At 38.1% G+C, this 23,434-nt stretch overlaps 1 protein-coding gene across 5 annotated transcripts in view; it reads right to left on the bottom strand.

The window, feature by feature from the left end:
* Positions 1-23,434, bottom strand: part of CEP350 (centrosomal protein 350) — a 67,055-nt gene that overhangs the window by 27,629 nt on the left and 15,992 nt on the right. For 2 of the 5 annotated variants that reach the window (XM_019471163.1, XM_019471165.1), the window contains exons 9-26: positions 22,465-23,120; positions 21,668-21,789; positions 19,094-20,157; positions 17,596-17,749; positions 16,232-16,395; positions 15,101-15,290; positions 13,314-13,534; positions 13,037-13,200; positions 12,257-12,367; positions 11,881-12,012; positions 9,469-9,605; positions 8,978-9,097; positions 7,066-7,232; positions 6,338-6,534; positions 5,596-5,780; positions 4,588-4,675; positions 4,053-4,199; positions 3,102-3,259 (exon numbers count right to left, since the gene is read on the bottom strand). In XM_019471163.1, the coding sequence (XP_019326708.1) occupies positions 3,102-3,259; positions 4,053-4,199; positions 4,588-4,675; positions 5,596-5,780; positions 6,338-6,534; positions 7,066-7,232; positions 8,978-9,097; positions 9,469-9,605; positions 11,881-12,012; positions 12,257-12,367; positions 13,037-13,200; positions 13,314-13,534; positions 15,101-15,290; positions 16,232-16,395; positions 17,596-17,749; positions 19,094-20,157; positions 21,668-21,789; positions 22,465-23,120 (4,177 nt within the window). Of the gene's footprint in view, positions 1-3,101; positions 3,260-4,052; positions 4,200-4,587; positions 4,676-5,595; positions 5,781-6,337; positions 6,535-7,065; positions 7,233-8,977; positions 9,098-9,468; positions 9,606-11,880; positions 12,013-12,208; positions 12,368-13,036; positions 13,201-13,313; positions 13,535-15,100; positions 15,291-16,231; positions 16,396-17,595; positions 17,750-19,093; positions 20,158-21,667; positions 21,790-22,464; positions 23,121-23,434 lie in introns of all 5 variants that reach the window. The other 3 variants (XM_009275879.1, XM_019471162.1, XM_019471164.1) reach the window with 3 other exon arrangements.

Raw genomic sequence — 23,434 nt, 5'->3', positions numbered from 1 at the left:
AAAATTAAATAATCTATTTTTAAAACATGAGCAATTCCAGGAAAAGTCTGAGATATACCTGTAATTTGCAACAAGCAACAAAGTGCAGACTTGGTGTCAGAATACTCACGTATTTCATTTGAAGTTTGAAGTACTATATTGTTTTAAAAAAAAAAACCTACATAAACTTACAGCTGTGCTTAAAACGGTATTTCCTAATGAATTACCATTTTAAGCTAATTCCTAATGAATTATCATGTTTATAGAAAAATACCATGCTCCATGAGCTCTATCAACTGAAATGCAAGGTAAGAAGCATATTAAGGAAATGCAAAAGAAAATGAGCGTTTAATCAGTTCTTCTATTGCACAGATTATCATTAAAGTTGCATATGCAAGGAAAGCAAGGGGAAAGTGGTTAATTCTCTTTGACAGAGCATGCTCCTGTTCACATGCAGGCTACACAGATTGATCAATTAAAATTAAAGCAGAACTATTCTTTCATTCCCCTTTTAGCTGAAGAGAAATATTAAAGCTGCCTCATAAGTAAAAAAGCCAAAGGATTTTCACTTTGCAATGGAGTATAGCAAATCCAGCATAGCAGGGTTTCCCAATTCCTTCCTCTAGTTCCTTTGTATTTGTCATTCAGCTTCTTTCGTTTTGCAGTGTCTCGCAATCTGATTAATTCCCTTCAAACAGCAGCTTCCTATCATTACACCCCGAACCAAACACCTTACTCTATTACATTAATATTATTCTTATGCATTTACAAATAAGGATATTAAAAAAAAGATACCAAGTTGGCACTGTTTTTCAATCAATAAGCACTGCTATCACTATCAAAATACCTGCAAAAGGTGTGCAAAAGCAATAGAATTAGGAAGATCAAGTTCTAGAGAATCTTTTATGTTTATACAAAATACTACTTCCTTTGAACATATATAGCAACCCAAGATAAAACCATAAAACCAGAAATACACGACCACATAAGTTACATCACACGCAATTTCCACTTGTTCCTCCTAAAAGCAATTGTTTCAGCTCAAATCCCACTATCCACCTTTTGAAAAGTATTTTCCAGGTAAGTAATATTTTGGACTGACAAAGTATCTTTAAGGATAGAACATACTTTGTATCTACTACTATCCTTTGTAATAGTAAGAATAATTATTTATTAATACATAATTCTTTCTGTAATCATTAAGTGTTGCTTAGAAATGAAGGCACTTTGAAATAATAAGATTTCAAAAACAATATTGACAAAAATACTACTTGGTAAAAAAAGCATACAAAATCTTGAAGATAAAAGTGTATTTGTCATCTCTTATAGTATTAATACAATCTCAAAATTCATAAGATGTAACTTAGTTTTGTAACACTATATCACCATTTGAAATTTTGTATGCTGAATCTCGGGTGGAAAAAATAAGATAAAGACTCTATTTTAAAAAAAAAATAGGACCAGAAGAAAAATTCTGTTTTCTTGAAACCCTAGAAGTCAACATGGCCTACAGAGCACATCCTTTTCAAGTCCCCATCTTAAGCCATTTACCAACCTCAAAACATACTTCGAGAAAGAGTTTGCTGCAGTAACGATGGGGTGGTTTTCACATGACTTGGAATGCAAGAGTTTAGTTTTGGTAATATGACACTTCAGAAACTTGAAATCATTTGTGATTTTGGCTGTTCAGTTTACCAGGTCCTACCAGAAGAGTATGAATAAAATAGCCATCAGTTCAGGCTAGAACATGAAGACCATGTAACTAGAACATGTTTTTGGTTTTTGCCTACTTACACCAAATCCTCACTTACTACCACTGTTTTTTATCTTCATCATACACAAATACATGCAAGTGTGGCAAATACTCAAATGATTACAAGCAAATAAGGTGCTAAGGAGTCACAGAGACCTTGCCTTTACAAATGGCAGTGCTTGCTTTCTGGTATTTTATCCAGCTGTGTTAGGAGCCTCAAGAGAGAAAACATGACAAAAGCCACGCATATGGACTAAAATATAGTGACCTACCTTGGTTATAAGTTCAAAAAAAATTTTTTGTGTGTACGTTTAAGCAAAGACTATTCCTTGCAGTAACTGGCAGAGGCCAGAATTTTAATGGGTTAGTCTCAAATAAGAATTTAAGGCTTCATCTAATGAGCACATGCTGGGAAAGCATTTGGGATGTTTAGTGCAGACAAAGTAATTCCTACACGGAAAAGATGCAGAAACAATTTTTGATTCAAAACAATTTAACAGGTGAAATCAACAGATTCAGTTTTCAGACCCAGGAACTGCACATATACTTCATTATCTCCTCTGAAGACTAACAACCGTTTTCAACATTTTTCCAACCTGTTGCCCACATAGGAGGAAAAGAAAGGTCTTACTAACTGCCTGTCTTCTTAGTCACACACATACCACCTCCATTAATTACGAAAATACTTACAGAATTCATCCCTAGCTGATTTTAATGCAATCAGAATTGAAATTCAGCAGCTGGTAATAAGGTAGAAATCATGTGCCCGACAAGCTCAACAACTTTCTGAGAGCCAGATCTCAAACTCAGTTACTAGTTTTTTGCATAAGACTATTACTATTTATAACTTATGCTTCAATTCAAGATGAAAATTGGTACTGTAATTTCAGAGTCTCACTTCCTATATTTTTTCCCTTTAAAATAAAAGGGGAGATACAAAGTACAGGCATGACTTTGACCAATTGACTTCAGGTCTCTCATTGCAAGAGGAACCCTGACAAGATGTACCATCAATTGTATACACAAACATCAAAATCTTGTAAATTGATGTGCTTTTACTGACTATCAAGTACAAAGAACATTAAAACCAATCTTCTACAATAAAACCTTGACCACATGGACTGCCAACTAACAATGTTTGAATCTCAGTATTCATGCAAGAATTGTAGCCTTTAAAATATTATATTCAAAGATTAATACAGTTCTATTAATGCTTCCAATCAGCTATTTTTCAGACAATTCAGATCAAAGCGTATGTGATATCAATACCTCTGTAATTTTTCTGATGGCCATTTTTAGTGCAGATAGTGGCCAAACCAACTTGTTCTATTAAAATAGTAAACTTTTGGGTAAGAAAAAAATTAGTTACTTTTCATCCATTCTGCTGCGCATTTTTTTAAGTTTCTGCATAATGCTACTAGTCTCACTGCTGGAGATTGAGATTGGGGAAGGGCTGCGTGTTTCTGCATCAGTTGGAAGTGGGCTAGAACCATTGCTCTGCTTGATGTCATCCTCACTGTGAAGTTCCTGCAATTAAGTGTTAAAAAAAAAATCAACATTGAAAGTAGGAGAAGTTATTCTATCATCTTCTTAAAAATTGTGTTAATTTAGTTTGTTTCTCTTGAGAGTACATCAAAGACTACTTCAGATAAGTCTGTCCACCTGCAGATTTAACTTCATTTTCCAACTTCATTTTTATTTGACACAAAGTTTTTAGTACACCCTTTTTCTCCATAATTTAAGTTATCCCCTAACTGTATCTAGAATAAACCCACCATAATTCAGTTACCCAAACAGGAAACCAATCCTTTCTATACTACTATTATTAAACTTGCATCTCCTCAAAATTTTGTAAGGAGGCAGACAGTTATCAAAGTCCTGTTTTGCTATCTCATAAAGCAGATGAAAGAAACTTAGTGTAATGACACTAACACACACACAAAGCAGCAAGTTTTGGGTTTAGCACTTACATTTAGTTCTTTGGGGTATACAAACAATCAAACAAAATCAGAGCCTGAGAGATCTAAGCATCAAAAAACTGATATTCCCAAAGTCATTAGTTAAGCTTGAGAATTAACAATCACCATCTACTGCCCAGTTAAAATATTTTATAACTTCTCCAAATGCATTTCCTTAAATAATGCTTTAAAGACATTAAACATAAAATTGCTGAGATAAAGAGGATGAGACTGTTTGAGGCAAACAAAACTTCCAAGTGATAGGTCCAATTTAGTAGCTTTTCATGCCTATAAACACTGAAGTCAAATACCATCTGCACGGCCAAAGAGGGAAGACTCCAGCTTCTGTACTGAACACTTACCAGCTTGTTTTCTCCTGCAGACTTCAGTTTTTCCTGCAGTTTCATTGTAGTCTGACGGATTCGTTCTATTTCTGCCTGCTGTTTAAGGATCAGTTGTCTCTCCTTCCGAGCAGCCTTGTTAGCCTCTTGAAGACGCTTAATTTCTGCCTTTTAGGTATAAAGGATTAAGCGTAAGAACTGTGACAGACAGCTCTCAAGAAAACACTCTAAAGCTGCCACAGTGTCCACGCTATGGGTTTAAAATGACTGAAATTACATGATAAAGTAACTAGCCTGAACTTCAGCAGCAAAGAACAGAAGATCAATTAATATATCTAAGTCTCAACCAGTGAGATTACTGATACAGAAGGACCCTTTTAAACAATGTGTTAAATACTACCGAAATGCAAATAAAACTTATTGGTAAGAAATACTGGTAGCTGCCTATCCAAAAGCCTAGTATGGAGTTTTCTCAATTCTTAGCTTTTACAGTGTCTGAAACATTTAATGGTTACACAGGGGTTTCAACAGGATTTTCCTGGAGAGCATCAGTTACCTTTTCCTGCTGTAATCTCAGCAGCAGACCACGCTGCCTCTTTCGAATAGGAGGCATTTTATCATCCTCCCCCTTGTCTCGCAAATGCCTGCAAACAGATTGGAAGAAATGATTAAGTAAGAAAAAAGTGAACAACAACGAGCCTTTTACTCTTTAAAGTAAAAAAAAAAAGTTTACTTTTCCTAACCTGCAGAAGAGTATATGCCTATACTTAAACATTGGCATTCTCTATAGTGGAATATTTTGTACTGTTTAGTCAAAGACAGGCACAGTTAAAAGGCCAGTGCAGTAATACGAGATCTCATATGAACGTGCAGAAGTTCTGCAGAGGTAGCATGCTCACCATTTGAGAAAGACAAAAGAAAGGACACGTGGGTCACTACCTCACAATCCTTTATCAAACCCACAATGATAAGCAGTTGAAAGAAAACATCTAGTGAACAATGGTACTCTCATGCAGAGAGTGACCATGGAAAAGTATTATTGATTAAATCTGGCCACCGCTGTTTAGTAGTATCACTAGGTACTTCAAGTGGCATTCCAGGACAAAGCATATGTTAGGCTGGAAACAAATAATTAAGGACAACACGTACCCAGATTCACAAAATTTGGCCTGAGTCAACTAAAATGACCTCAGACAGACATCAAGCAAATAACATTCTAACTGTTTGACAGTTCTATACATTCTTGAATTAAGAGTTGTAGAGTAATGGTTGCGAACTACCTTCTCTGACTGACAACAAACATCTGATGTTCTACTGTTTCAATGAAATTCTCTTTTATCAAACTGCATTCAATGTAAACATCAAAGCACACTTACAAACTGGGTTCTGTTCTTTCCAAGTGACAATAACATTTGTATAGATTACTGATGTCAGAAGACTAGTTCAACCATTGATACTTAATAAGAGAGGGCTGGGGTGGAAGCAAAATCTTACAAAAAAAAAATCAAGTAGAAGTACAAGAAAATGGTCGGTCAGCAACAGTGTATATTCAGAGCTGCCTTACTTCTTCTGGTGTTCCAGCCAAGCTAATTCAGCCTTGGTCTTCTCTTTCAGAGCCTTCTCCCGGAGCCGAAGCAGTGAGGACTGATGAGCTGCTCGCATTTCCTCCTCTTTCATGTACTGTCTTACCATCTCCATGGTAAATTTAGAGAAACTATCTTGCCCCCCTGAGAATGGCATGCTTAGCTCCTAGAAGGCAAGACAAATTTGGCATGATTTGATAATACAGAAATTCCAAGGCTTTTTTAAATTACAAAGTGTGTGTGCATATACAAAGATATACACACACACAAAAACAGATGTAAGAAGGGAAGCTGTTTTTTCTCTGAGCTCTGTGCAGACCAGCTTTTTCTGCCCTGGGCTGCGTGACAGTTTTGGGACTTCCCCTCTTGGGCCAGAGAGACGAAGCATCCTCTTGTACTTCCTAGCTGTGTGTAGGCATAGTAGGAATACTTAATCCACTGGGCTTTTATAACCTACCTCAAAAAGTCACTCCTCTTCTCCAAAGCCACAAGAGAACAGGTATAGGCCTGGACGGACTGTTCCGTAAGTCAAGTCATCGCACTTGTACAACAGTGACATACCGCATGATTCACACAATTCTATGTTTTCAGATGCTCAAAGAACCACAGGGAGAAAAAGAACCCTACAGTTTGCAAACACAACTAAGAACGGCTCACTTGAAGCTCATCAGCTTAACCATTTCAGTTCAGTTAATTTACCTTAACTATGGTTGCTTGACCTACCTTGATAGATGACAGAGCTGTTTTTTCTGGGGAGACTTCCTCATCAGAATCATCACGATTACCCCGCTTCTTCTCCAAGTTATTTCTGCGATGACTCTCAGAGGGCAGCAAAGACCGAAAAGACTTTTCCTCAATCTCATCCTCTGTCATGGACTCATCAAATTTCAGGGAATACTCTGTTGCAACAGAAGCAGAATCTGGGGAGAAATCAGGGAAGTGGTTTTACGCTCAGGTGTGTACCGTGAATGCAGTTTTACTCTGTTTCACCTCAGTAAAGTTAGGGGGGCAGTAAAGACAAGGAGATAATTACTCTAATGCAGAAAAATGAGTGTTTAGAAAGGGGTGTCCTTGAGTTAGAGGACATCATGAAATACTTTATCTAGCTTCAAAAGACCTAACAGACTTCTGTACACAGGTATAAACACATTTCTGGGGCTGCTGAAACATTTGGCATTCAGCCTGCATATTCAGCAAGTGAACATCTGGCTACAGATAGCACAGCAGAAAGTGGAATGGCCCACAGACTCCATCACTCTGACGTGCAGAATTTCAAAGGTTCCCATCTCCCTGTGCCATCCTCTGTTACCTCTTAAGACGCTACCAATACACCTGGGGCTCAGCTTTCTTCACACATATTCCCTCATTTATTTCAGAAACTAATTCTGAAACAGCACCTCCCTCCCCCTTTACCACCTTCAGATTCATCACATACAAACAATACAGCTAACCTTTTTCGTCTGGCAGCGATAAGATACTATCACTCGGCAAGGAATCATCCATACCCGTATGAGCCTGCTCTTCAATACTGCTAGTTATCTTTTCACGACGGGAAAGCTTTTTCTCATTCTCCTTAGAAGATGGAACTGAAGGACTCTCTTGGCGGCTGCTGGTACTACTGTGTTATCAAGAGATAATTTTTCTTAAATATTACTTGGCACATTTCAAAATATTTATATTACATTACTACTGTACATACCATGATTAACACCCCAGCTGTAATCGACATGCAGAGGTTTGGTTTTATTTTTAAAATGCAGCTTGGCTACTTCAAAATTCCAAGCCTCATCAAGCTGCTGATTGACAGCAGAACTTGTTATTTTTATTCTACCTTAGAACGCAAGTGGTTTGTAGGTATGCACACCCTTTACCTGGCAATGAGTATTGATGATAAACCATTGCAAACATCTCTCCTTACAGTTTTTAAAAGGATGCGTGAGATAGCGATACTGTTTTAAATTAGCACTACAGAGGACAAAATCATTCCAGTTGGTCAAAATCAGAGAAGGGCTGTGAGAAACTGCATGGGACCTCACTAGATCAGGTAAGTCAACAGGAAACAAAACGCTAAAATCCAGTATTAAACACAGGCAAGATACTGAAAAGTAACACCAGAAATGAGTCAAATCTAAACCTCAGGCAAGCAGCACTCCAGGCACATCATGTAAAATCTCAAGCCAGGGCAAAGCAGAAGTGAAAAAAAAAAAAAACAACCCCCCAAACCCTAACAAAATGGCCAGATACACAGAGAACAGAATAGAAAGTAATACACATTACAGAGCAGGCAGTTCCACAGGTTCCTGCACTGCATTTTCAGAACATAGGCTCCAGTCTATGTTCTAGTCCATTTCAAAAAGACACAGAGCAAAATCAGCAGGGCACAAAATGTAAATATTTAGGACAGGGAAAAAGACTCAGATAAACAGAGACTCAAAGCAACTTTTAGGTTACAAAGGTGATGCAATAGAAGTATGCAAGTAGGCCACAGCACAGAAATCAGAATAATCTCAGCTCAACAACTTCTGAAGGTATTTCACCTAACCAAAGTCAAGGCCATGTCCAAGTTCTGAACACCTGCAAGGACAGAGGATCCCACAACCTCTCTACACCCCCAATTCCAGTGTTTGACCACTCTCACAGGGAGCATTTTTTTTTACCCAATGATTTTTCCCTTTCTGGAATGTCACTGTGCACCTCCAAGAAGAGTCTAGCCTCATGTTCCCTAACAACCCACCTTTAGGATACTGCAACTAGATCCCTGTCCCCTTAAGCCTTCTCTTTTCTAGGTTAATTTAGCTCAGTTCCTTCAGCCTCTCTTTTACATCATGTACTCCAGCCTTCTAACCACCTTGGTGGTTCACCACTAGACTTGCGTCAGTGTGTTAACGTCTTCTGTCCAGGAGCCCAAAACTGGATACTTTATTCCAGATACAGTCTCACAAGAACTGAACAAAGGGGAATAACCATTTCCCTTCACCTGTTGCTAGACTCTTGCTAATTCAGCTGAACGAGGAAGCAGATGTGGAACTCAATTATTCTTAAGTTACGAAAGAGTAAAGTGTCCAATTAGAACAAATACAGCAAATTCAAAACTGAAGATATTAACACACAACATACTATTACACTGTGGTAGTTATTACACTATTCCACAGTGTAGTAGGATTTTTAATTAAAGACAAAGCAAATTCTGGTAGGCATGCAAACCTTCAAGTTCTGGAATATAAGACAGGTTTACCTGTTGAAGGTTTAATATTGACTTTCCCTCTTTTTTAAAAAAACATTGAAGGAAATATCTTGATATTCCTTTGTACTTTAGTTCTTATTTATAGCAAAAAACCCCTGTGTAATCTAAACTCTTCTTACCTCTGATCATGAACCTTTGACCTTGAGGACTCTGAATAACTATCAAACATCAGTGAGTATGTCGGTTTTGAGTCACCTGTCTCCTCTTTACCTTGTGATATGGCACCAGACTCACATATCCTGAGAAAGAGAAGTGTTTTGGGTAAGTCTGCATTGTCTTAAATCAAAGAGTAATACAGTTTTCACAAGCTTTCATCAGTTTACTAGAAGTAGTAACAGCTAAAATTTCTGAAAAGATCACTTAAAGCTTAGACTAGTTAAATCATCCCACAAAACATTTAGACCATCTTTTTCTACTCTTTTATATATAGCTTCACAGAACCAGTTAATGTCATCTTTGGCGTATACTATTTAGGGCATAAAGATGGAATCTAAATTGTTCTTAAATGCTCACTCATTATGACATCTTAAAATTTTCTTCAAGGATAGGTCAAGTAAAACCTAACAAATCTTACTTCCCCCTTCCCAAGATGTGAAACATTAGGCAAAACCTGTTTGTATCAGTTCGGGCTCTCAGTTGTTTCATAAACTCTGAATGATGCTGCCGCTGGTGGTCAAACAAGGTGGTGACTGGAGCAGCTGGAGCGCTCACAGGATCTGAGATCTGGGTTCGTGCTAACTCTGACATCTGAGTACAATAAAAAACAAAGGAATACAATGAGCTTATCAGCATCAAAATGTTTTTGAAAGAGAAAATAGTCATTCTCGCAGGCAATTTACTGATTTATTGAACAAACGCATAAGACGGTTTTAAGATGGTTTGTAATTACATACGTGTCAATTTTGGTTGTAGGAGGTGCATATTGCTCTGTAAATACATTTTATTATTATTTATTCTTTAATTTATACAGAGTGGAATTATTGATACGTAACTACAGACATGCAAGATACTACCCATCATTCTAATCAACTTAACCAAACTGTGATCAGTAGAATGATCCCCACATAATAAAACATTCCAGACTTACCATTAGAATTCATTAAAAAAACCAAAAAACACCCCCCAAAAAAATCCCACCCAAAACAACCCACAAACACCAGAAACAGTGTTTTCTTTTTCATTTGGAAGTGCATCTTGCTCAAAGAGCAAGAAATATTCTTTCCACTCCAAAGGAAGCTTTAAGTTCCAATATCATGCAAACTGCCAGGTCTAAAATTGGCAGCATTAAATCAACAGATAGCCATAAATTATCCTTTTTAATGTATGGCAGTCACTGTGTACCTGACTAGAAATAAGAACTTCTTCAGAAATCAAAGCAGATAACACTGGTTTTTAGAAGCTTTAGAATTTAGTATTTTTCTTCTTGTTCAAAGGTCTGCCTCTTGCAGAGCAGGGAATTCCGGTTGGTTTTGAAGGTAGGAATAAGCTGTATTTCAATAACTTCCAATACACATACTGAGTTTCTTCATTAATTCTTCAATTAATGTATACAAATTTTATAGAAACAAGTGAATGTTTTTTTTTTAATTGGATTGTCTGTATACATCACCCACTGTTTTATCCTTCATTAGTACAACAGTCAACTCTAAGCAAACAAACTTGTATAATAGCATGCTATATTATCTCTTTTGCTTAAGATAAACTTCTAATTGAAAGCAATGCAGAAAATTAACTCCATTCCTTTATACGTAAGAAATTACAGTGTACATCCAAAAACATTCCCAGCACATTGGTGACTGGCATTTCCATTGCTGCATTCCAGTTAAAACAAATGGCTGTTCAACTGAATATCAGGAGTCACTTGTGAACGTGGATGGAAAAGCTACTCTGCTAGCCCGTCACCACTGAGCAGGTCATCCCCATCAACCTCTCCACTAGCACCTCTTACTCTCAGACTTCAAACTTAAAGCAAGACAAGAGATTAAAACCCTACACGCAGTAAAAGCTGTCTCTGTTTCTTCTACCTTGTTTCTTAACTGGTTTCTACCCACTTCGGCTCTATAAACTACAAATGTTTCTTTGTCTTTATCAAAGACTTCACTTCCTACTATCAACAACCACCGCATGTATCTCAGATGCCTGAGCTTTTCTGCTCCTTTAACCTAACCCATTCTTGTCTATTAAAAATTATTTAAAACTTCATATATTTGGCAATGCCCAGAACAAGTACATCAGTATTATTCTACAGTCTCATCACCCATCATAAAAACAGCCTTGCTGAACACCAATATGTACATAAGCTGTGAAGAAACAGTTATGTTCATACTTATCAGCCTTCTGCACTCCATCCCATAACCCTAATCCACAGTCACTGCGATTGCTAAACTACGAAGAAACAGAAGCATTTTTTGGTTACCGTGTTTCTTACCTGTGTGTGAAACAGCTGCTACATGTTGGGAACAAGAAGTATAAAAAATGATAAACTGATAAAAATTCTGTATGCCACAAGAAGAATGAAAAGAGACTCAAAAAGAAAACTTCAACCTCTGTACTAAGTTAAAAGCTCTGCTGAAGTTCCTCCCCCCTCCTTTTTTTTTTTTAAATTATTTATTTTATTTGTTGGTCTCCTACCTTTCAAAAGTAAGCAAAATTGCAATTTCCCTGCTTTTCTAATTTAATTTGCATATGAAACAGATACAGGATCAATCCCTGATGGAGTGTAACTCTAACAAATTAAAGATGATGTGTTCACTGTCATCAATCTATCCTGGAAGAACAAAAACTTCTTAACAGTTTGTACGCTGGAAGATCATAAGAATAGTGAACAGGGATTTAAGGCTGCCAACTGACTTCTAAGTAGTAATGCCACAAAAGCTCCTTTAAAGTCCCATTGTTTGTCATGTTACGAAGGTGAAGAAGTTGCGCTGAGAATGACACTGAACAGAGAATAACCTAGAGGCAAAAACCCATTCAAAATAATACTGAAATCAGAATAGCTTTTTCCTTTCGCTCAGGACCTCACCTCACGGATCTGGTGAGCTGCATCTGTAGTGAGAAGTGCAGTTTCTGCCTGCTTGGCTGCAGCCTTGCATGGGGTCTCTTGTACAGCCTCCTGCCGTGACTGGACCAGATGCTGCAGTGACTCTGCATGGACCTATGCAGAAAACACAGCCAGTTCAGCTCTTCAAAATTTTCTGGCTATAATAAGTACAGTTTTATTTCTCAAAATGTGGGGGAAAAAAGTTTGAAATTGACCCCAAGAGCTTTTTTCAGCTATATGAAACCCCTTCACCATTTCCATATGTTCACAGCTTCAAATTAAGAATACTCATAGGCACAGATTTACTTACAGCATTTTGCCTCTTACACACTCCACATTTTTTGAAGGGCAGCATTACCTGAGCTGCCTTCTGCCTTGCCTCATCCAGTTGTCTCTGACTTTCTAAAGCTTCTTGTTCAGCCCTGATTTTCAAAAGCGCTAAGTCCCGTTCATGGCGCTGCTGCTGTGCCTACAGATTAGGAAAACAAGTTTTAATCACGCAAGTTAAATGTAAAGACCTTTTTTGCCTTAGCCACTGGCTGCAACTACCTCTGAAGGATCTAGATCTACTCTACTGGTGGTGTCTCTTCTGCTAAAGTAAAATTTTCAGCCTATTGACTGACCCTCTCCCTTTTTAAGTAGACAGTAGACAATGCGCATTCCCCGTACTCTTCCACTACAGTGTAGAAAAAAAGAGGATTTAGGAGACCAATTAATTCAACAAACTAGAACAAGCAATCTTGTCAACATAAGGAAATTTCAACCAAAAATATCCTTTTCATGGAATAAGGCAAATGATCCAGCCTGAACAACTACACTGAATGGCATTGGGACCCAACATCAAAACCAGTAAATAATAATGTTTTTATTTTACTGAAGTACACAACCAAAGCAGTGATTCCAGCTAATGGTATGTTAAATGACACATATTCTAGAGTCACCAGTTCCTTGGTGTCAACTTAAAATAAGAAAGATAACAGACATTAATCCTAAAAGATTGACATTAATCAGAGATGCTCCATCATGCCCATTACGATTTCTCTGCATTGCTAACAAAAGCATAACTCGCCCTAATTTGATTAATTTTCTTGCAAAATAAAAAAAGGAAGGTTAAGACAAGGAAGCATTTTGCCATTACCTTTAGAATCTGAGCCAAAGAAACGCTCTCCTGCTGGGCAAGTGATATGCCTCGTACTCGTTCTACATCTGAAAGCTGTCGCACAGACTCCTCAATAGCACTAAGGTAGTTCAACTCTGCTGATAAACGATGCTGAAGACCAGCAGGGGAGAATCGCATACATCCTGCAGGATAAGACTTACTAGTGAACCTCCATAGACTTCAGTGCCCCACATCAAAAAATAAAGAAAAAAAAAAAACTGTTGGGGATTAGTATGGTTTTAACAAAACAACTCACCGCTCGCTGAGGCTGCTCCTGCTACAGACCTACTAGTTCCCAGACTCAAGTCAGGGAAGGCTACATTAGGCTTCAGCCCTGACGCTGTACTTCCAGAAAAGCCAGCAGGTGACTTGACTCTTTCTGCTGTATTGCCTATAGAATCAAACTGTGACATTTTTTGGGAACCAGGAGATGGGGAAGAAGTCGATGTCTTCTGGGATCTTCCCTTGTCTGAGAAACTGACAGTAAAACAAAAAAAGAAAGGAGTCAATATTCTCCTAAGTTCAGCCATTTGATAAAACAATAAAGCAATAACCTAGTTCTTCCACTTATATATACCAAACAGATCCACACAAAAGGCACAGTCTTTTATGGTTTGCACAGGCCCAGTCTGCCTTTAGGAGATGGCCTCCTGAGATGGGTTTTGTACCTATATCCCAGTTTAGGGTCAAGTTTCTAGAGCACCCCCTTTTTCCCCCAAGTATTAAACCTAGCTAGCATACACAAAAAAACCCCCAAAAAACCAAAAAACCCATAGTATCTACATGTTCTACATGGCCACACAAGGAGTTTCAATGCCACCTGTTACGAACCTGGCATGAGAAAGTCAGGATGCACTCACCTGCATGTGCATTTACACATCTGTTTTGAGAGTCTGAGTGAAGAACTTTGTTTTACTCACAGGAAATTAGGGCAATATTTTGGTATCAGAATACGATGAACAGTATTTCAAAAAGTAAACAGGTTACTATCAGCATATGGATGCAACTGAACGTGATAAGCCACTGCCCTGAGTCTCGATCTCTTTCATCAAAATGCAATTAAATGCTTGAAGGCCAAAACTTGACTTAAACAGTTAGTAACATTTCTTAAGAGAAAGTTAAAGACATCTCTTCCCAAACATACAGAAAATTATGCAGACACTTCTTAAATTTACTATTCCAATTTTATTAAGCCAAAAAGGATTAACAGTGGCTGCTTAAATCCCTTAGGAAGATGTTCTGCTTCACTTAGCACATCTTAGGAGGTCACAGGACCTTTCAAACCCAATACTGGATATCAGTGAATGTCACCAATATAAGTCAGTACCTCAGAACCATTCTATACCAACACAGAATGAGTGAAAGACCATTCATATTATTTGTTGCTTTTTAGAAAAAAAGTACAGTGAAAACTAAGCTCAGTGTATTTTGTAACCATCTTCATTGCACAGTTAGCAGAAAATAAACTGCATTCATAGGTAGACACACAGAGGATGCAACAGGAAAAATAATTTTTCTCTTCTTCTATACTCTTTTCTGAGGTGCAGTTCATCTCTCAAAAAGCATCATCTCACAGAGCTGGATAGGCTTATGAGTATTAGCTGTATACAAGTCTAGCCAAAAATGTCTGTGGATCCTACTGAAAAGAGCAAGATGACTGCATAGGTTGACTAGCTTTTTTTTTTTTCCTTCCACTTCTTACAGACCATTTGTAGAAACAGAAAACAAAAATCGTGTTTCAATGCGTAAGGTACTGAACCTGACAGGATACCTATATTGGCCAGTTATCCTTAAAAAAAACAGAGGGGTCATTTGGGGAGGAATCACTGTTTTGTATTTTCTCTTCCTACAGACATCTACTTTAGGCTTTCATATTTAAAATACAGGGAAAAAATGTTTTCTGCATGCCCATCTTACTAACATTTGATCATTTCTGTGACTTTCTTTTTGCATATCCAAAGACACAGCCATTTTTTATAACATGCCATAACACTACCAAGCTTAGTTATATTTGTTATATTTGTAACATATGTTCCATGTTACCTCATCAGGGAGTGTCCAGACAAGTTCTCCAGTGTGCTGTCTGTATCTGGGTTCTGCTCATGATCTTTATTAGAAACTCTGCTACTCGATAAGGACTTCTTTGCCTGTTGGGATCCCCACTCTAACTCAGATAACATTTTATCTTCTTCCACGGGAAAGTGGTGAGAACTTCCATTGAAAGAGTCCAACCCTAAGAAGCAACAACATTGCCAAAATTTTATGTTTGGTATAAATATCTTAGCCATCAGGAGCCCCAAAACAAATAATTGAGAACTTTTTTCCCCAATTAAAGATGCCTTTGAGTTAGAAGTCTATAAATCCAACGAGCAAGAAATGTAAATTTGGCAGCTTCCTACAGGAAATTAAGCTCTCTTCTGCATATTGTGTCCACTGTCAACAAAACTGTCACTCAGCTTTCATTTCAGCACACTATTGGTTTAAATAAAGAAAATACGCATTTGACTCTTCAATACTGATAATCAGAATAAAGCCTAGCTTTCTTTGGGTAAGCTAGAGAATTTTGAAAAAAATAGGGAGAGAGATAATTTGGAACACCCAATCTTATTGTTCTCACCTTTTATAGGCTTTAAACCTAGCTTTTTCTTATGTTATCCATTGCTTATATAGTAAGAGTGTACCACATCTCAAGTTTCTTCATGTTTTTGTAATGTACAAGTTACTCTAGGAAGAAGCGTATTTATTAATTTGTGCACTTAGGAAAACTGCCTGTGATCCAAAGATGAAGCACACAGGCAAACTTGTCACCTTCATAAATGTGGCCATAGCTCTGATTTCTCAGCAGCCTATTGGAGTTTCCTCAATACAGAATCTGAGGATAGTTGCCACACGATATTAAGATTAACTAATTTCTTAGAAGGCTGGTTTAGGTAAGGAAAAATTTTCAGTGCTGTTAACCTCTTGCTTATTTAATTTTAGATGACTGTATTTTAAGGTCAGAGAATAATCAGTCAAAAAGAATTTAAGAAGGAATCACTGGAGGAATAAATAAATCATCCTATCAGTATTAGATTACAGTTTCCAGATATGTAGAAAGACTGCAATTTTCATAACAAGAAAACCCTAAAACCTCATTTAAAAAAAAAATACTCTACGGTCAAGTACTGCACTTACGTTCCTTTTTCCCTCTCTTTTTAGAGGAAGCAGATGAGCGAGAAGATGCTGCAGACCGTGGTCCAGATGAATGCTGAGAAGCAAGTGCTACAGATCGAGGTTCATGGGGAGACTTCCTACTAGGAACTTCTTCCTGAATGCTTGAATTACTGCTGCCAGCAACACTAAAAAGGAGCACACTGACAGTGCTTAACTAAGGACTTCCAACTGCCCCATTACATTGTGCCCCATTACATTGTGCACAAGAAATCCACCACACTTTAAATTAGAGACAGATGGCTAAAACTGCACTAATTAGCCCATCTTGAAAAGCATTGATTTTGAGATTAAAAACTATGACAGCTAAAACATTAAGAAGTTTGACATGATATTGAACTTACTGAAACATACTTCCGATAATATGAAACAGTAAAAGGTGGATAACAACCATCCTTTCCAATGCTAACTCTTAAGAGATATTTGACTATAGACTTGAACAACATAACAATGACTCTGAATATGGCTGCATTTTAGATAATCTCTAGGCATACAGATAACATCAATAAATTGACAGAAATATGAGTGATTTTCAATACAAGATTACGAAAGATTTGCAGATAAGGGGGTAATGCACCATATACTAAATAATACCAACAGAAGACCTATCGAGAAGTTTAATTAGAAGGAAAGCATTTTTTGCAGCCAACATTTTCAGTGTGCAAAGTGCCTTTTACCTTCCTTTCTTTCTTCTTAGGTAAAGTACCACCCATATAAACACGGTACTTGTGGCCTTCCCCAAGGTGCCCAAAAGATGTAAACATATTTCATTACAAAAAAAGGGGTCTTAGGAAATTCAGGAAGCCACATGAATTCAGTAGTAACATAGAGAGTCTAGGATTTATTGTCCTCAAATTTTAGTCTGAACAAAAGGTTTTAAAAGTTCTTACAGACAATTTATTATCCATTACTAAGCATTACTGAACCCATACTGAAAGCAATTATAGGCTTTTTACAAAGTTTTGAAGTACTCAAGGTATTTTAACACTTTCAAATATCTTTTCTTTTTTCTAAATTACGAAGACTAACCAACAACTTATTTTCACCTGACTACAAAGGGTAAGAACCTAGCCTAAAGCTACCTGCCAGACTAAGGAAGAACAAAAATTATACAGATGAGGAATACTTGACTCGAATCTTTATGTCTTAACCATGCTGCTTGCTATATTAACTGCAAGGTTCTAAGGAAATACCTGATCACTTTCACTAGTATTACAATATAGTATAACAGAACAGATAACCACCATATTATGAAACAAATTTTGCATTAACTATGTTCTGTCAAATTCTGCATTTTGATTTTTACAAGAAACCTAACACACAGTTACCTGAGGTCACGTGCAATCTTTTTGTCTGTTAAAGTGCCACTTCCCTGCGATGAGGCAAAATCATCTTCGTAAGAAACCACGCTCTCTGGAGGGCTCATGGCAGGGAGTAAAGGGCGCAGAAGGGCAGATCCTCCATTCGACCTTTCATCAAACGCTAAAGTGTAGACAAAGAAAGGAAAAGACAAAAATGATACTAAATGCAATGTGCAAACAGGTAATAAAACTGCAGAAATTAAAATGTTCCGAACCACGAGTTACAGAGACTTCCTTTCAAATACAAAAACATCAGGAGAACAACAGTATAGCCATCCCATGGCAGTTTTAACACAACATAACAAGCACAGTCTTCCTCTTTTTGTAAGTTATTGAATACTCTACTTCATTAACACACTACAGCTAAAACATTCTTGAAGAGCATAGTGCTTGAGAGTAGAGCCATCTGCAGAAAATTTAAATGCAATCACGTTTAAGGGAAATAAAATGATGGAAAAAAGAATCAAGAAAAAGCACAAGATAAAAATCAACTTCTCAGAAAACTTTCCTCCTCAAAATGAGGAACTCAAGGCAAGAGAAACAGTACTCATAAAATGAAGAATAAATTTGTACAAAAAACAAAAGCCAAATGAAGCACCCTGCATGAGACACTTGTAAAGCATGCCCTAAGACACTAACACTTGAAATGGGCTCATTTAAGCAAGAGACTTCCCCTATTGATACACCAAAACTTTACCTTCTCAAAATCAAATATTGTTACAAGAGTTTCAATCGTCACACTACTTCAAGACATTATCGAATAACTCATGAGAGCAAAGATGCAAAAGGCAAGTCCACATAATTCATCCAATGAAGTTACATGTTTCTAATAATATAGTAAAGCTATATTATTCTTGTGTAGCAAGATCTCAGGATACATGTAAGCGCTTATGTTTATGCCACAAAGTAAGTGCTGCATAAAGCATGCATTTCATCTTTCTGCCTTAACTGAAACAAGAATTATGTGTTACTGCAGACGATCTGGAGTGCATATATAGTAGGAGGATGCACATTCCAATCCAGAGAGTCTGTTCTCCATGGTGAGAGAACCATTTCCAAACGCACTCTGGGCAACTTAGATTTAGTATGCAATTTTGGATACAATAAATATAAACCTCACATTCACAATTCCGTAACTATGGGTGTCCTTAATACATGTAACCCAGCATATGAATTAGTTACCGATCTAGAAATACAGAGCTATCTAATACAAAAATAATCATTTTCCAGCCCAAAAGTGTGGGTTTTTTTTTTTAAATTCTTTTTTTCCTTAGACAAGAAGGCAAAAGAGGGGGGGGGGGAATAATTTTTATCATCCGAAAGTCAAGTGAGAAAGCCTTACACAGATTCATGTTTGAGACATCTAAAAGCACATTCCTTACCTGTGAAGTATAAAGTGTAAGGAGTTGTAAGACTGGGGAAAACAGTAATTCATGAGAGCTTTGAGAGATTTTTCCATTTTTACCTTTTCCATGAAGCTGATAACTTTTCGCAAAGATGTTGATGACACTGTGGGGACTTCCCTTCGCCAGTTCTTCCCATGGCCCCTTGCTGTGTGCACCACTTGTCTGAGTGAAAAGTGGCAAATACTTCTCAGCTTCTTTCTGAAACTCCTTTATGGGCTCAAAAGCATTTCTCTCCCGAATGCAGAAATCTTTCTCTTTTAATGTCTCCAGCATCTTCAGTGGCAATTGTTTGTGCTGGCCTCCTTCCTCTTCAGAGAGGCTTCCGTCACTCAGTAGAGGCCCTTCGCTGATGGAGTCGATGCTGGACTCATGAGGAATTACAGCTTTGTTCAGAGCATAAGCCTGGTTTTCACGGCCCGGGGAGTCAGTCTGTCTCTTAGATAAATGTCCTAGTATCCCCTCATGCCTCTTAGCAGCAAGGGACCTCATTCCAAGGCTGACTGCAGCAGTATGAGGCCTGATCATCTCAGGGAGCTTTTTAAATTCACTAAGGTTGCCTACCCCAGGAAGGCTGTCATCAAAGGCTGTATGAGACACACAGGTACCCAACATTTTTTGAATTCTGGCTGAAAAAGCATCTTCATTTTCCTCTCTCACAGGAGGACTCACAGCCTTTGCCCACCGCCCATCATCCTGGTTTTCTTGCATAAATTCATGGTCTGAGTTCCACAAGGTACCATAATTGATACCAGCCCCAGCCAACTTTTTGGCTTCACTTTCAATCCTGCTAGAAAGGGAAGCAGCTGTAGCTTTCAAAGCTTCAATCCGATCTAATTTACTCTTATATTGGTTAGCAGTAGGTTTTACCACGAGATTTTGCTGTGCAGCAGGTGAATTCAGGTACGGCTGAGGCATCAAGGTCAGCGATCCCATGGGTACAGCATGGCTCCTCCTGCCTGCCAACATCGCGTCACACTCCTTTGACAAAAGGTCCATCTGCTCCAGACTCCAGTGTTGGGAACAAGGGCCTCCACTTGAGCCCATGAGAGCTTGCGGGTGAGAGAGCTGGACTCTTGGGCTCAACCTGTCTGGCTGTACCCATGGAGGCTCCATCAAATCACTCCTGAAATGAATAGTCAACATTTAAGTTGGTGACTTATACAAGTACTGTTGTTTTAGATGAAAGTATCATTGCCGCAAATTTATTTTTCAGGAAGAAATACTTTTTGGTGGAATCAGAAGGGCAGGGAATGGGACAGTAAACAGTTACAGAATGTTATTTAAAAAAAACAAACAACACAGCACCTTCCAAATTTGAAATGCCGTTTAGGGTGTACTGTGTGCTTTAGAGTTGTAACAAGCTGAGTGTTTTCAGCAGCAGCAGTAAGTCTCTTCCAAAAGTTTCCTGACTTCAAAAGGGAGGAAACATCATTCCCTCCCCCCCCCTCGGAATTTCTTAGCCCCAGCCTTCCCCCTCCAGTTGAACCCAGCCCATGTTTCACTGGAGCTGTCACTTAGGGTAGGCATGAAGAACACTTAGAGAAAAGGAGGACTGGGAATACAAGGATGTTTAAAGTTCTGTAAGACATCTTTTTTATTTCCAGATAGCTCCCATTTGCATGACAGGAGCTCTGTAGAGACCTTCCTTCGCTAATATCACTTGGACGTATTCTGAATACTGTGAAACCTGGAAAGTCCCTCACAAAAAACTGCTTCTCTGCTTACTATGAGGCTCTGCAAATAACTTACACAGCCTTTAAGTCTCATCTCTCCCCTACTATTAGTACTTACCTTTTTCCTTACAATGTTACACTAACAATATTTACTACCATACAGTTTAGCAGCCTATTCTATACACAGTACTACATAGCATTCCTAGTGCTTCCTTGAACTTTTCCAGAAAGGAAACAGGTCTCATTGAATTTACAAAGTCAGTGTGGATTTGACCAAGTTAAGGTACAGATAATGAAGCAAGTACATATTTAAGCAGCAGACATTCATTATGTAATTAAAAATGAAGACACTTGCACAACAGGGATATTAAGGATATGCAAGAAACGATGATTTTTAGTTGGTTATATTTAAGTGTTTGGTTAGGCACCTTGACTTACAGTAAGAAAAACTTTGGTAATACACTGAACAGTTAAAAATGGGGAAAGCAGCATGAAAGGAAATAGGGAAAGGCTAGTTCCAAGCAGAAGCAGAGGGTTTTGGTACTTTAGAGACAGTAACTAAAGGCCTGAATCCAAGAGAATAGATTAAATAGAAACACTGAACAAATCAAATAAGAAAAATCAACAGACGTATTCATACGATCAGCTTCTTTTGCCTGATGGCAATGGCAGAGGAAATATAGTCTCCTAATATGAAATGTACATCTCCTTGATGTCAGCAAAAGATTAACAGCAACCACCATTCACTTTATTTATTTACAGGCTAACTCAATACCCATAGCCAAAATTTTCATATGCTTTCCTGCATCAGCTTCCTCTTTACTGCGAGGAAACGTTATAATTGCCATAAAGACAATTACTCTCGCTAGAACATGAACTTAAGAGCCTAGTCTATTTTCACCTCTCAGAGATGAAAACTAGAGTATCTTCCTCTCTCTCAAAAGGCCCACAGTGTCTCACCTCAGTAGCGGCTGCTGCGGTTCTGAAAGCGACATGTCACTACTTGAAGATGCACTAGGAGGACGCTCTTGAGCCTTGTTTTCTTTGTCGGATTCCCCAGACGGTTGATAACCAGGTCTGGGCTAGAAATGAAGAGAACCAGAAAAATGCATTTTCAAAAGTCTGCAGGAGTTTAGAAGCTCTTGTCTCATTAAAATTGAAAAGGCTTACATTTCTCAGTGTAGTATCGCATCTTTCCTACCACACAAAGACTTAAAAACACAAGACATTTATGTTTTTGTCTCAGCAGAATGCACTGGGGAAAAAAGCTTTGCTCATATACTGAACTAGTTCATCTGAACACATCAAATTGATATTAGTCTTTTACCATATATTAATCTTCTTCCGTATTCAGTTTCTGATTAGCAAACTTATTTTAACTCACTGCTGATAAAGTTTGTCCACTGACTGAAAGCAACTTCAGACAAAGCTCTTCAATTTATGGTTTGACTGGTGTTTACAGTTTAAGAGCCAACCTTTATAGCTGCTGTTAGCTAATATCCAGAATTCTGCTTCTATTTATAACAGAAAGATGATTTCCATTCACCTTTCTAGTATGTGAAAGAAAGGTGAAAAGCAGCCACTAGCAAGGAGGCTCCAGATCGAAACCACTATGTTTAAGCAAAAGCTACACAGTTTTCTTTGTATCCTTTTTCTTAACTGACAACCACACCAGGACAAGTCATGACCTTCCTAAACATATGACCTCCTATTCCTGCAAAGAACTGCAACACATTAAGTTAGTGAATCAGCTATACCTGTGTTTCCTGCACCGTAGGCAGCTGAGGTGGCTCTTCTAAAAATGTACGTTCTAGCAATAGTTTAGAATAGGTTTCCTGTAACCGTTTCGCTGCTGAAGGCTCAGGAGGAGGCACATTCTTCACTTTAGTAAAAGCCTCCTTCTGCTTTCTGTAGAGCTCTTGGAGCCTTTTGTTCTTCTGTTCTGTTGCCTCCTTTTGTGCTTTCTTCTCTTCATTCTGCTTCTTCTTCCTCTCCTCTTGCTGCCTGATGATGTACTGACGAACCTCATCTGTATCATAGTGACGTTTCTTAGAGATCACCTGAGGCTCCTCACTGGCAGCTATCTTGTCCGGTTTCCTTTTGGTTGGACTGTGGCTCCTGGCATTTTGAGTAGGCAAAACAGATTTCTGATTCTGCTTTTCCACATCTTTCTCTTGCTTTGTACTCATGGAATCTAACTGCAAGTCATCGAGAATTCCACGTATCTCCACGGGCAGGAAGTCCTTATTTACAGAGCCATGATCTTCTTGGTTATCATTTGGAAGTGCAGCTTCCAGTTTCTTCAGATTATTCTCAGACCGTACTTTACTTCTTGACCTTTCAGAACTTCTTGAAGAGTTTTTATGGGTAACATCCAGTCTAGAATCTGAACCTGTCCTTCCAATACAGCCTGCTGAAGAATAAGACTTGTCAAATATTTCAGGGAAAAATCAAATTTGGGAAATTACATGCCATCACTGAAACAGCTGCAAAAGTGAGGATGAGGGACGAGTGCAAATCTCACTGTAAATGTGCTTTTGCTTCATTCAGTGTCATAGTCTGAATATAGCAGCCTTTGCTTAGACTGAGCTCATACCCTTTATACTCTTACCAGCCTCACCACCTCACAGGCTGTCCTGGTTTTGGCTGGGATAGAGTTAATTTCCCTCCTAGTAGCTGGTACAGGGCTGTGTTTTGGATTTAGCATAAGAATAATGTTGATGACAC

The sequence above is a fragment of the Aptenodytes forsteri genome, unplaced genomic scaffold, assembly GCF_000699145.1.
Source record: "Aptenodytes forsteri isolate BGI_AS27 unplaced genomic scaffold, ASM69914v1 Scaffold289, whole genome shotgun sequence".
Classification (NCBI taxonomy): Eukaryota; Metazoa; Chordata; class Aves; order Sphenisciformes; family Spheniscidae; genus Aptenodytes; species Aptenodytes forsteri.
Note: the sequence above shows the minus strand (reverse complement) of the source record. Positions and strands in the feature narration are given on the sequence as shown.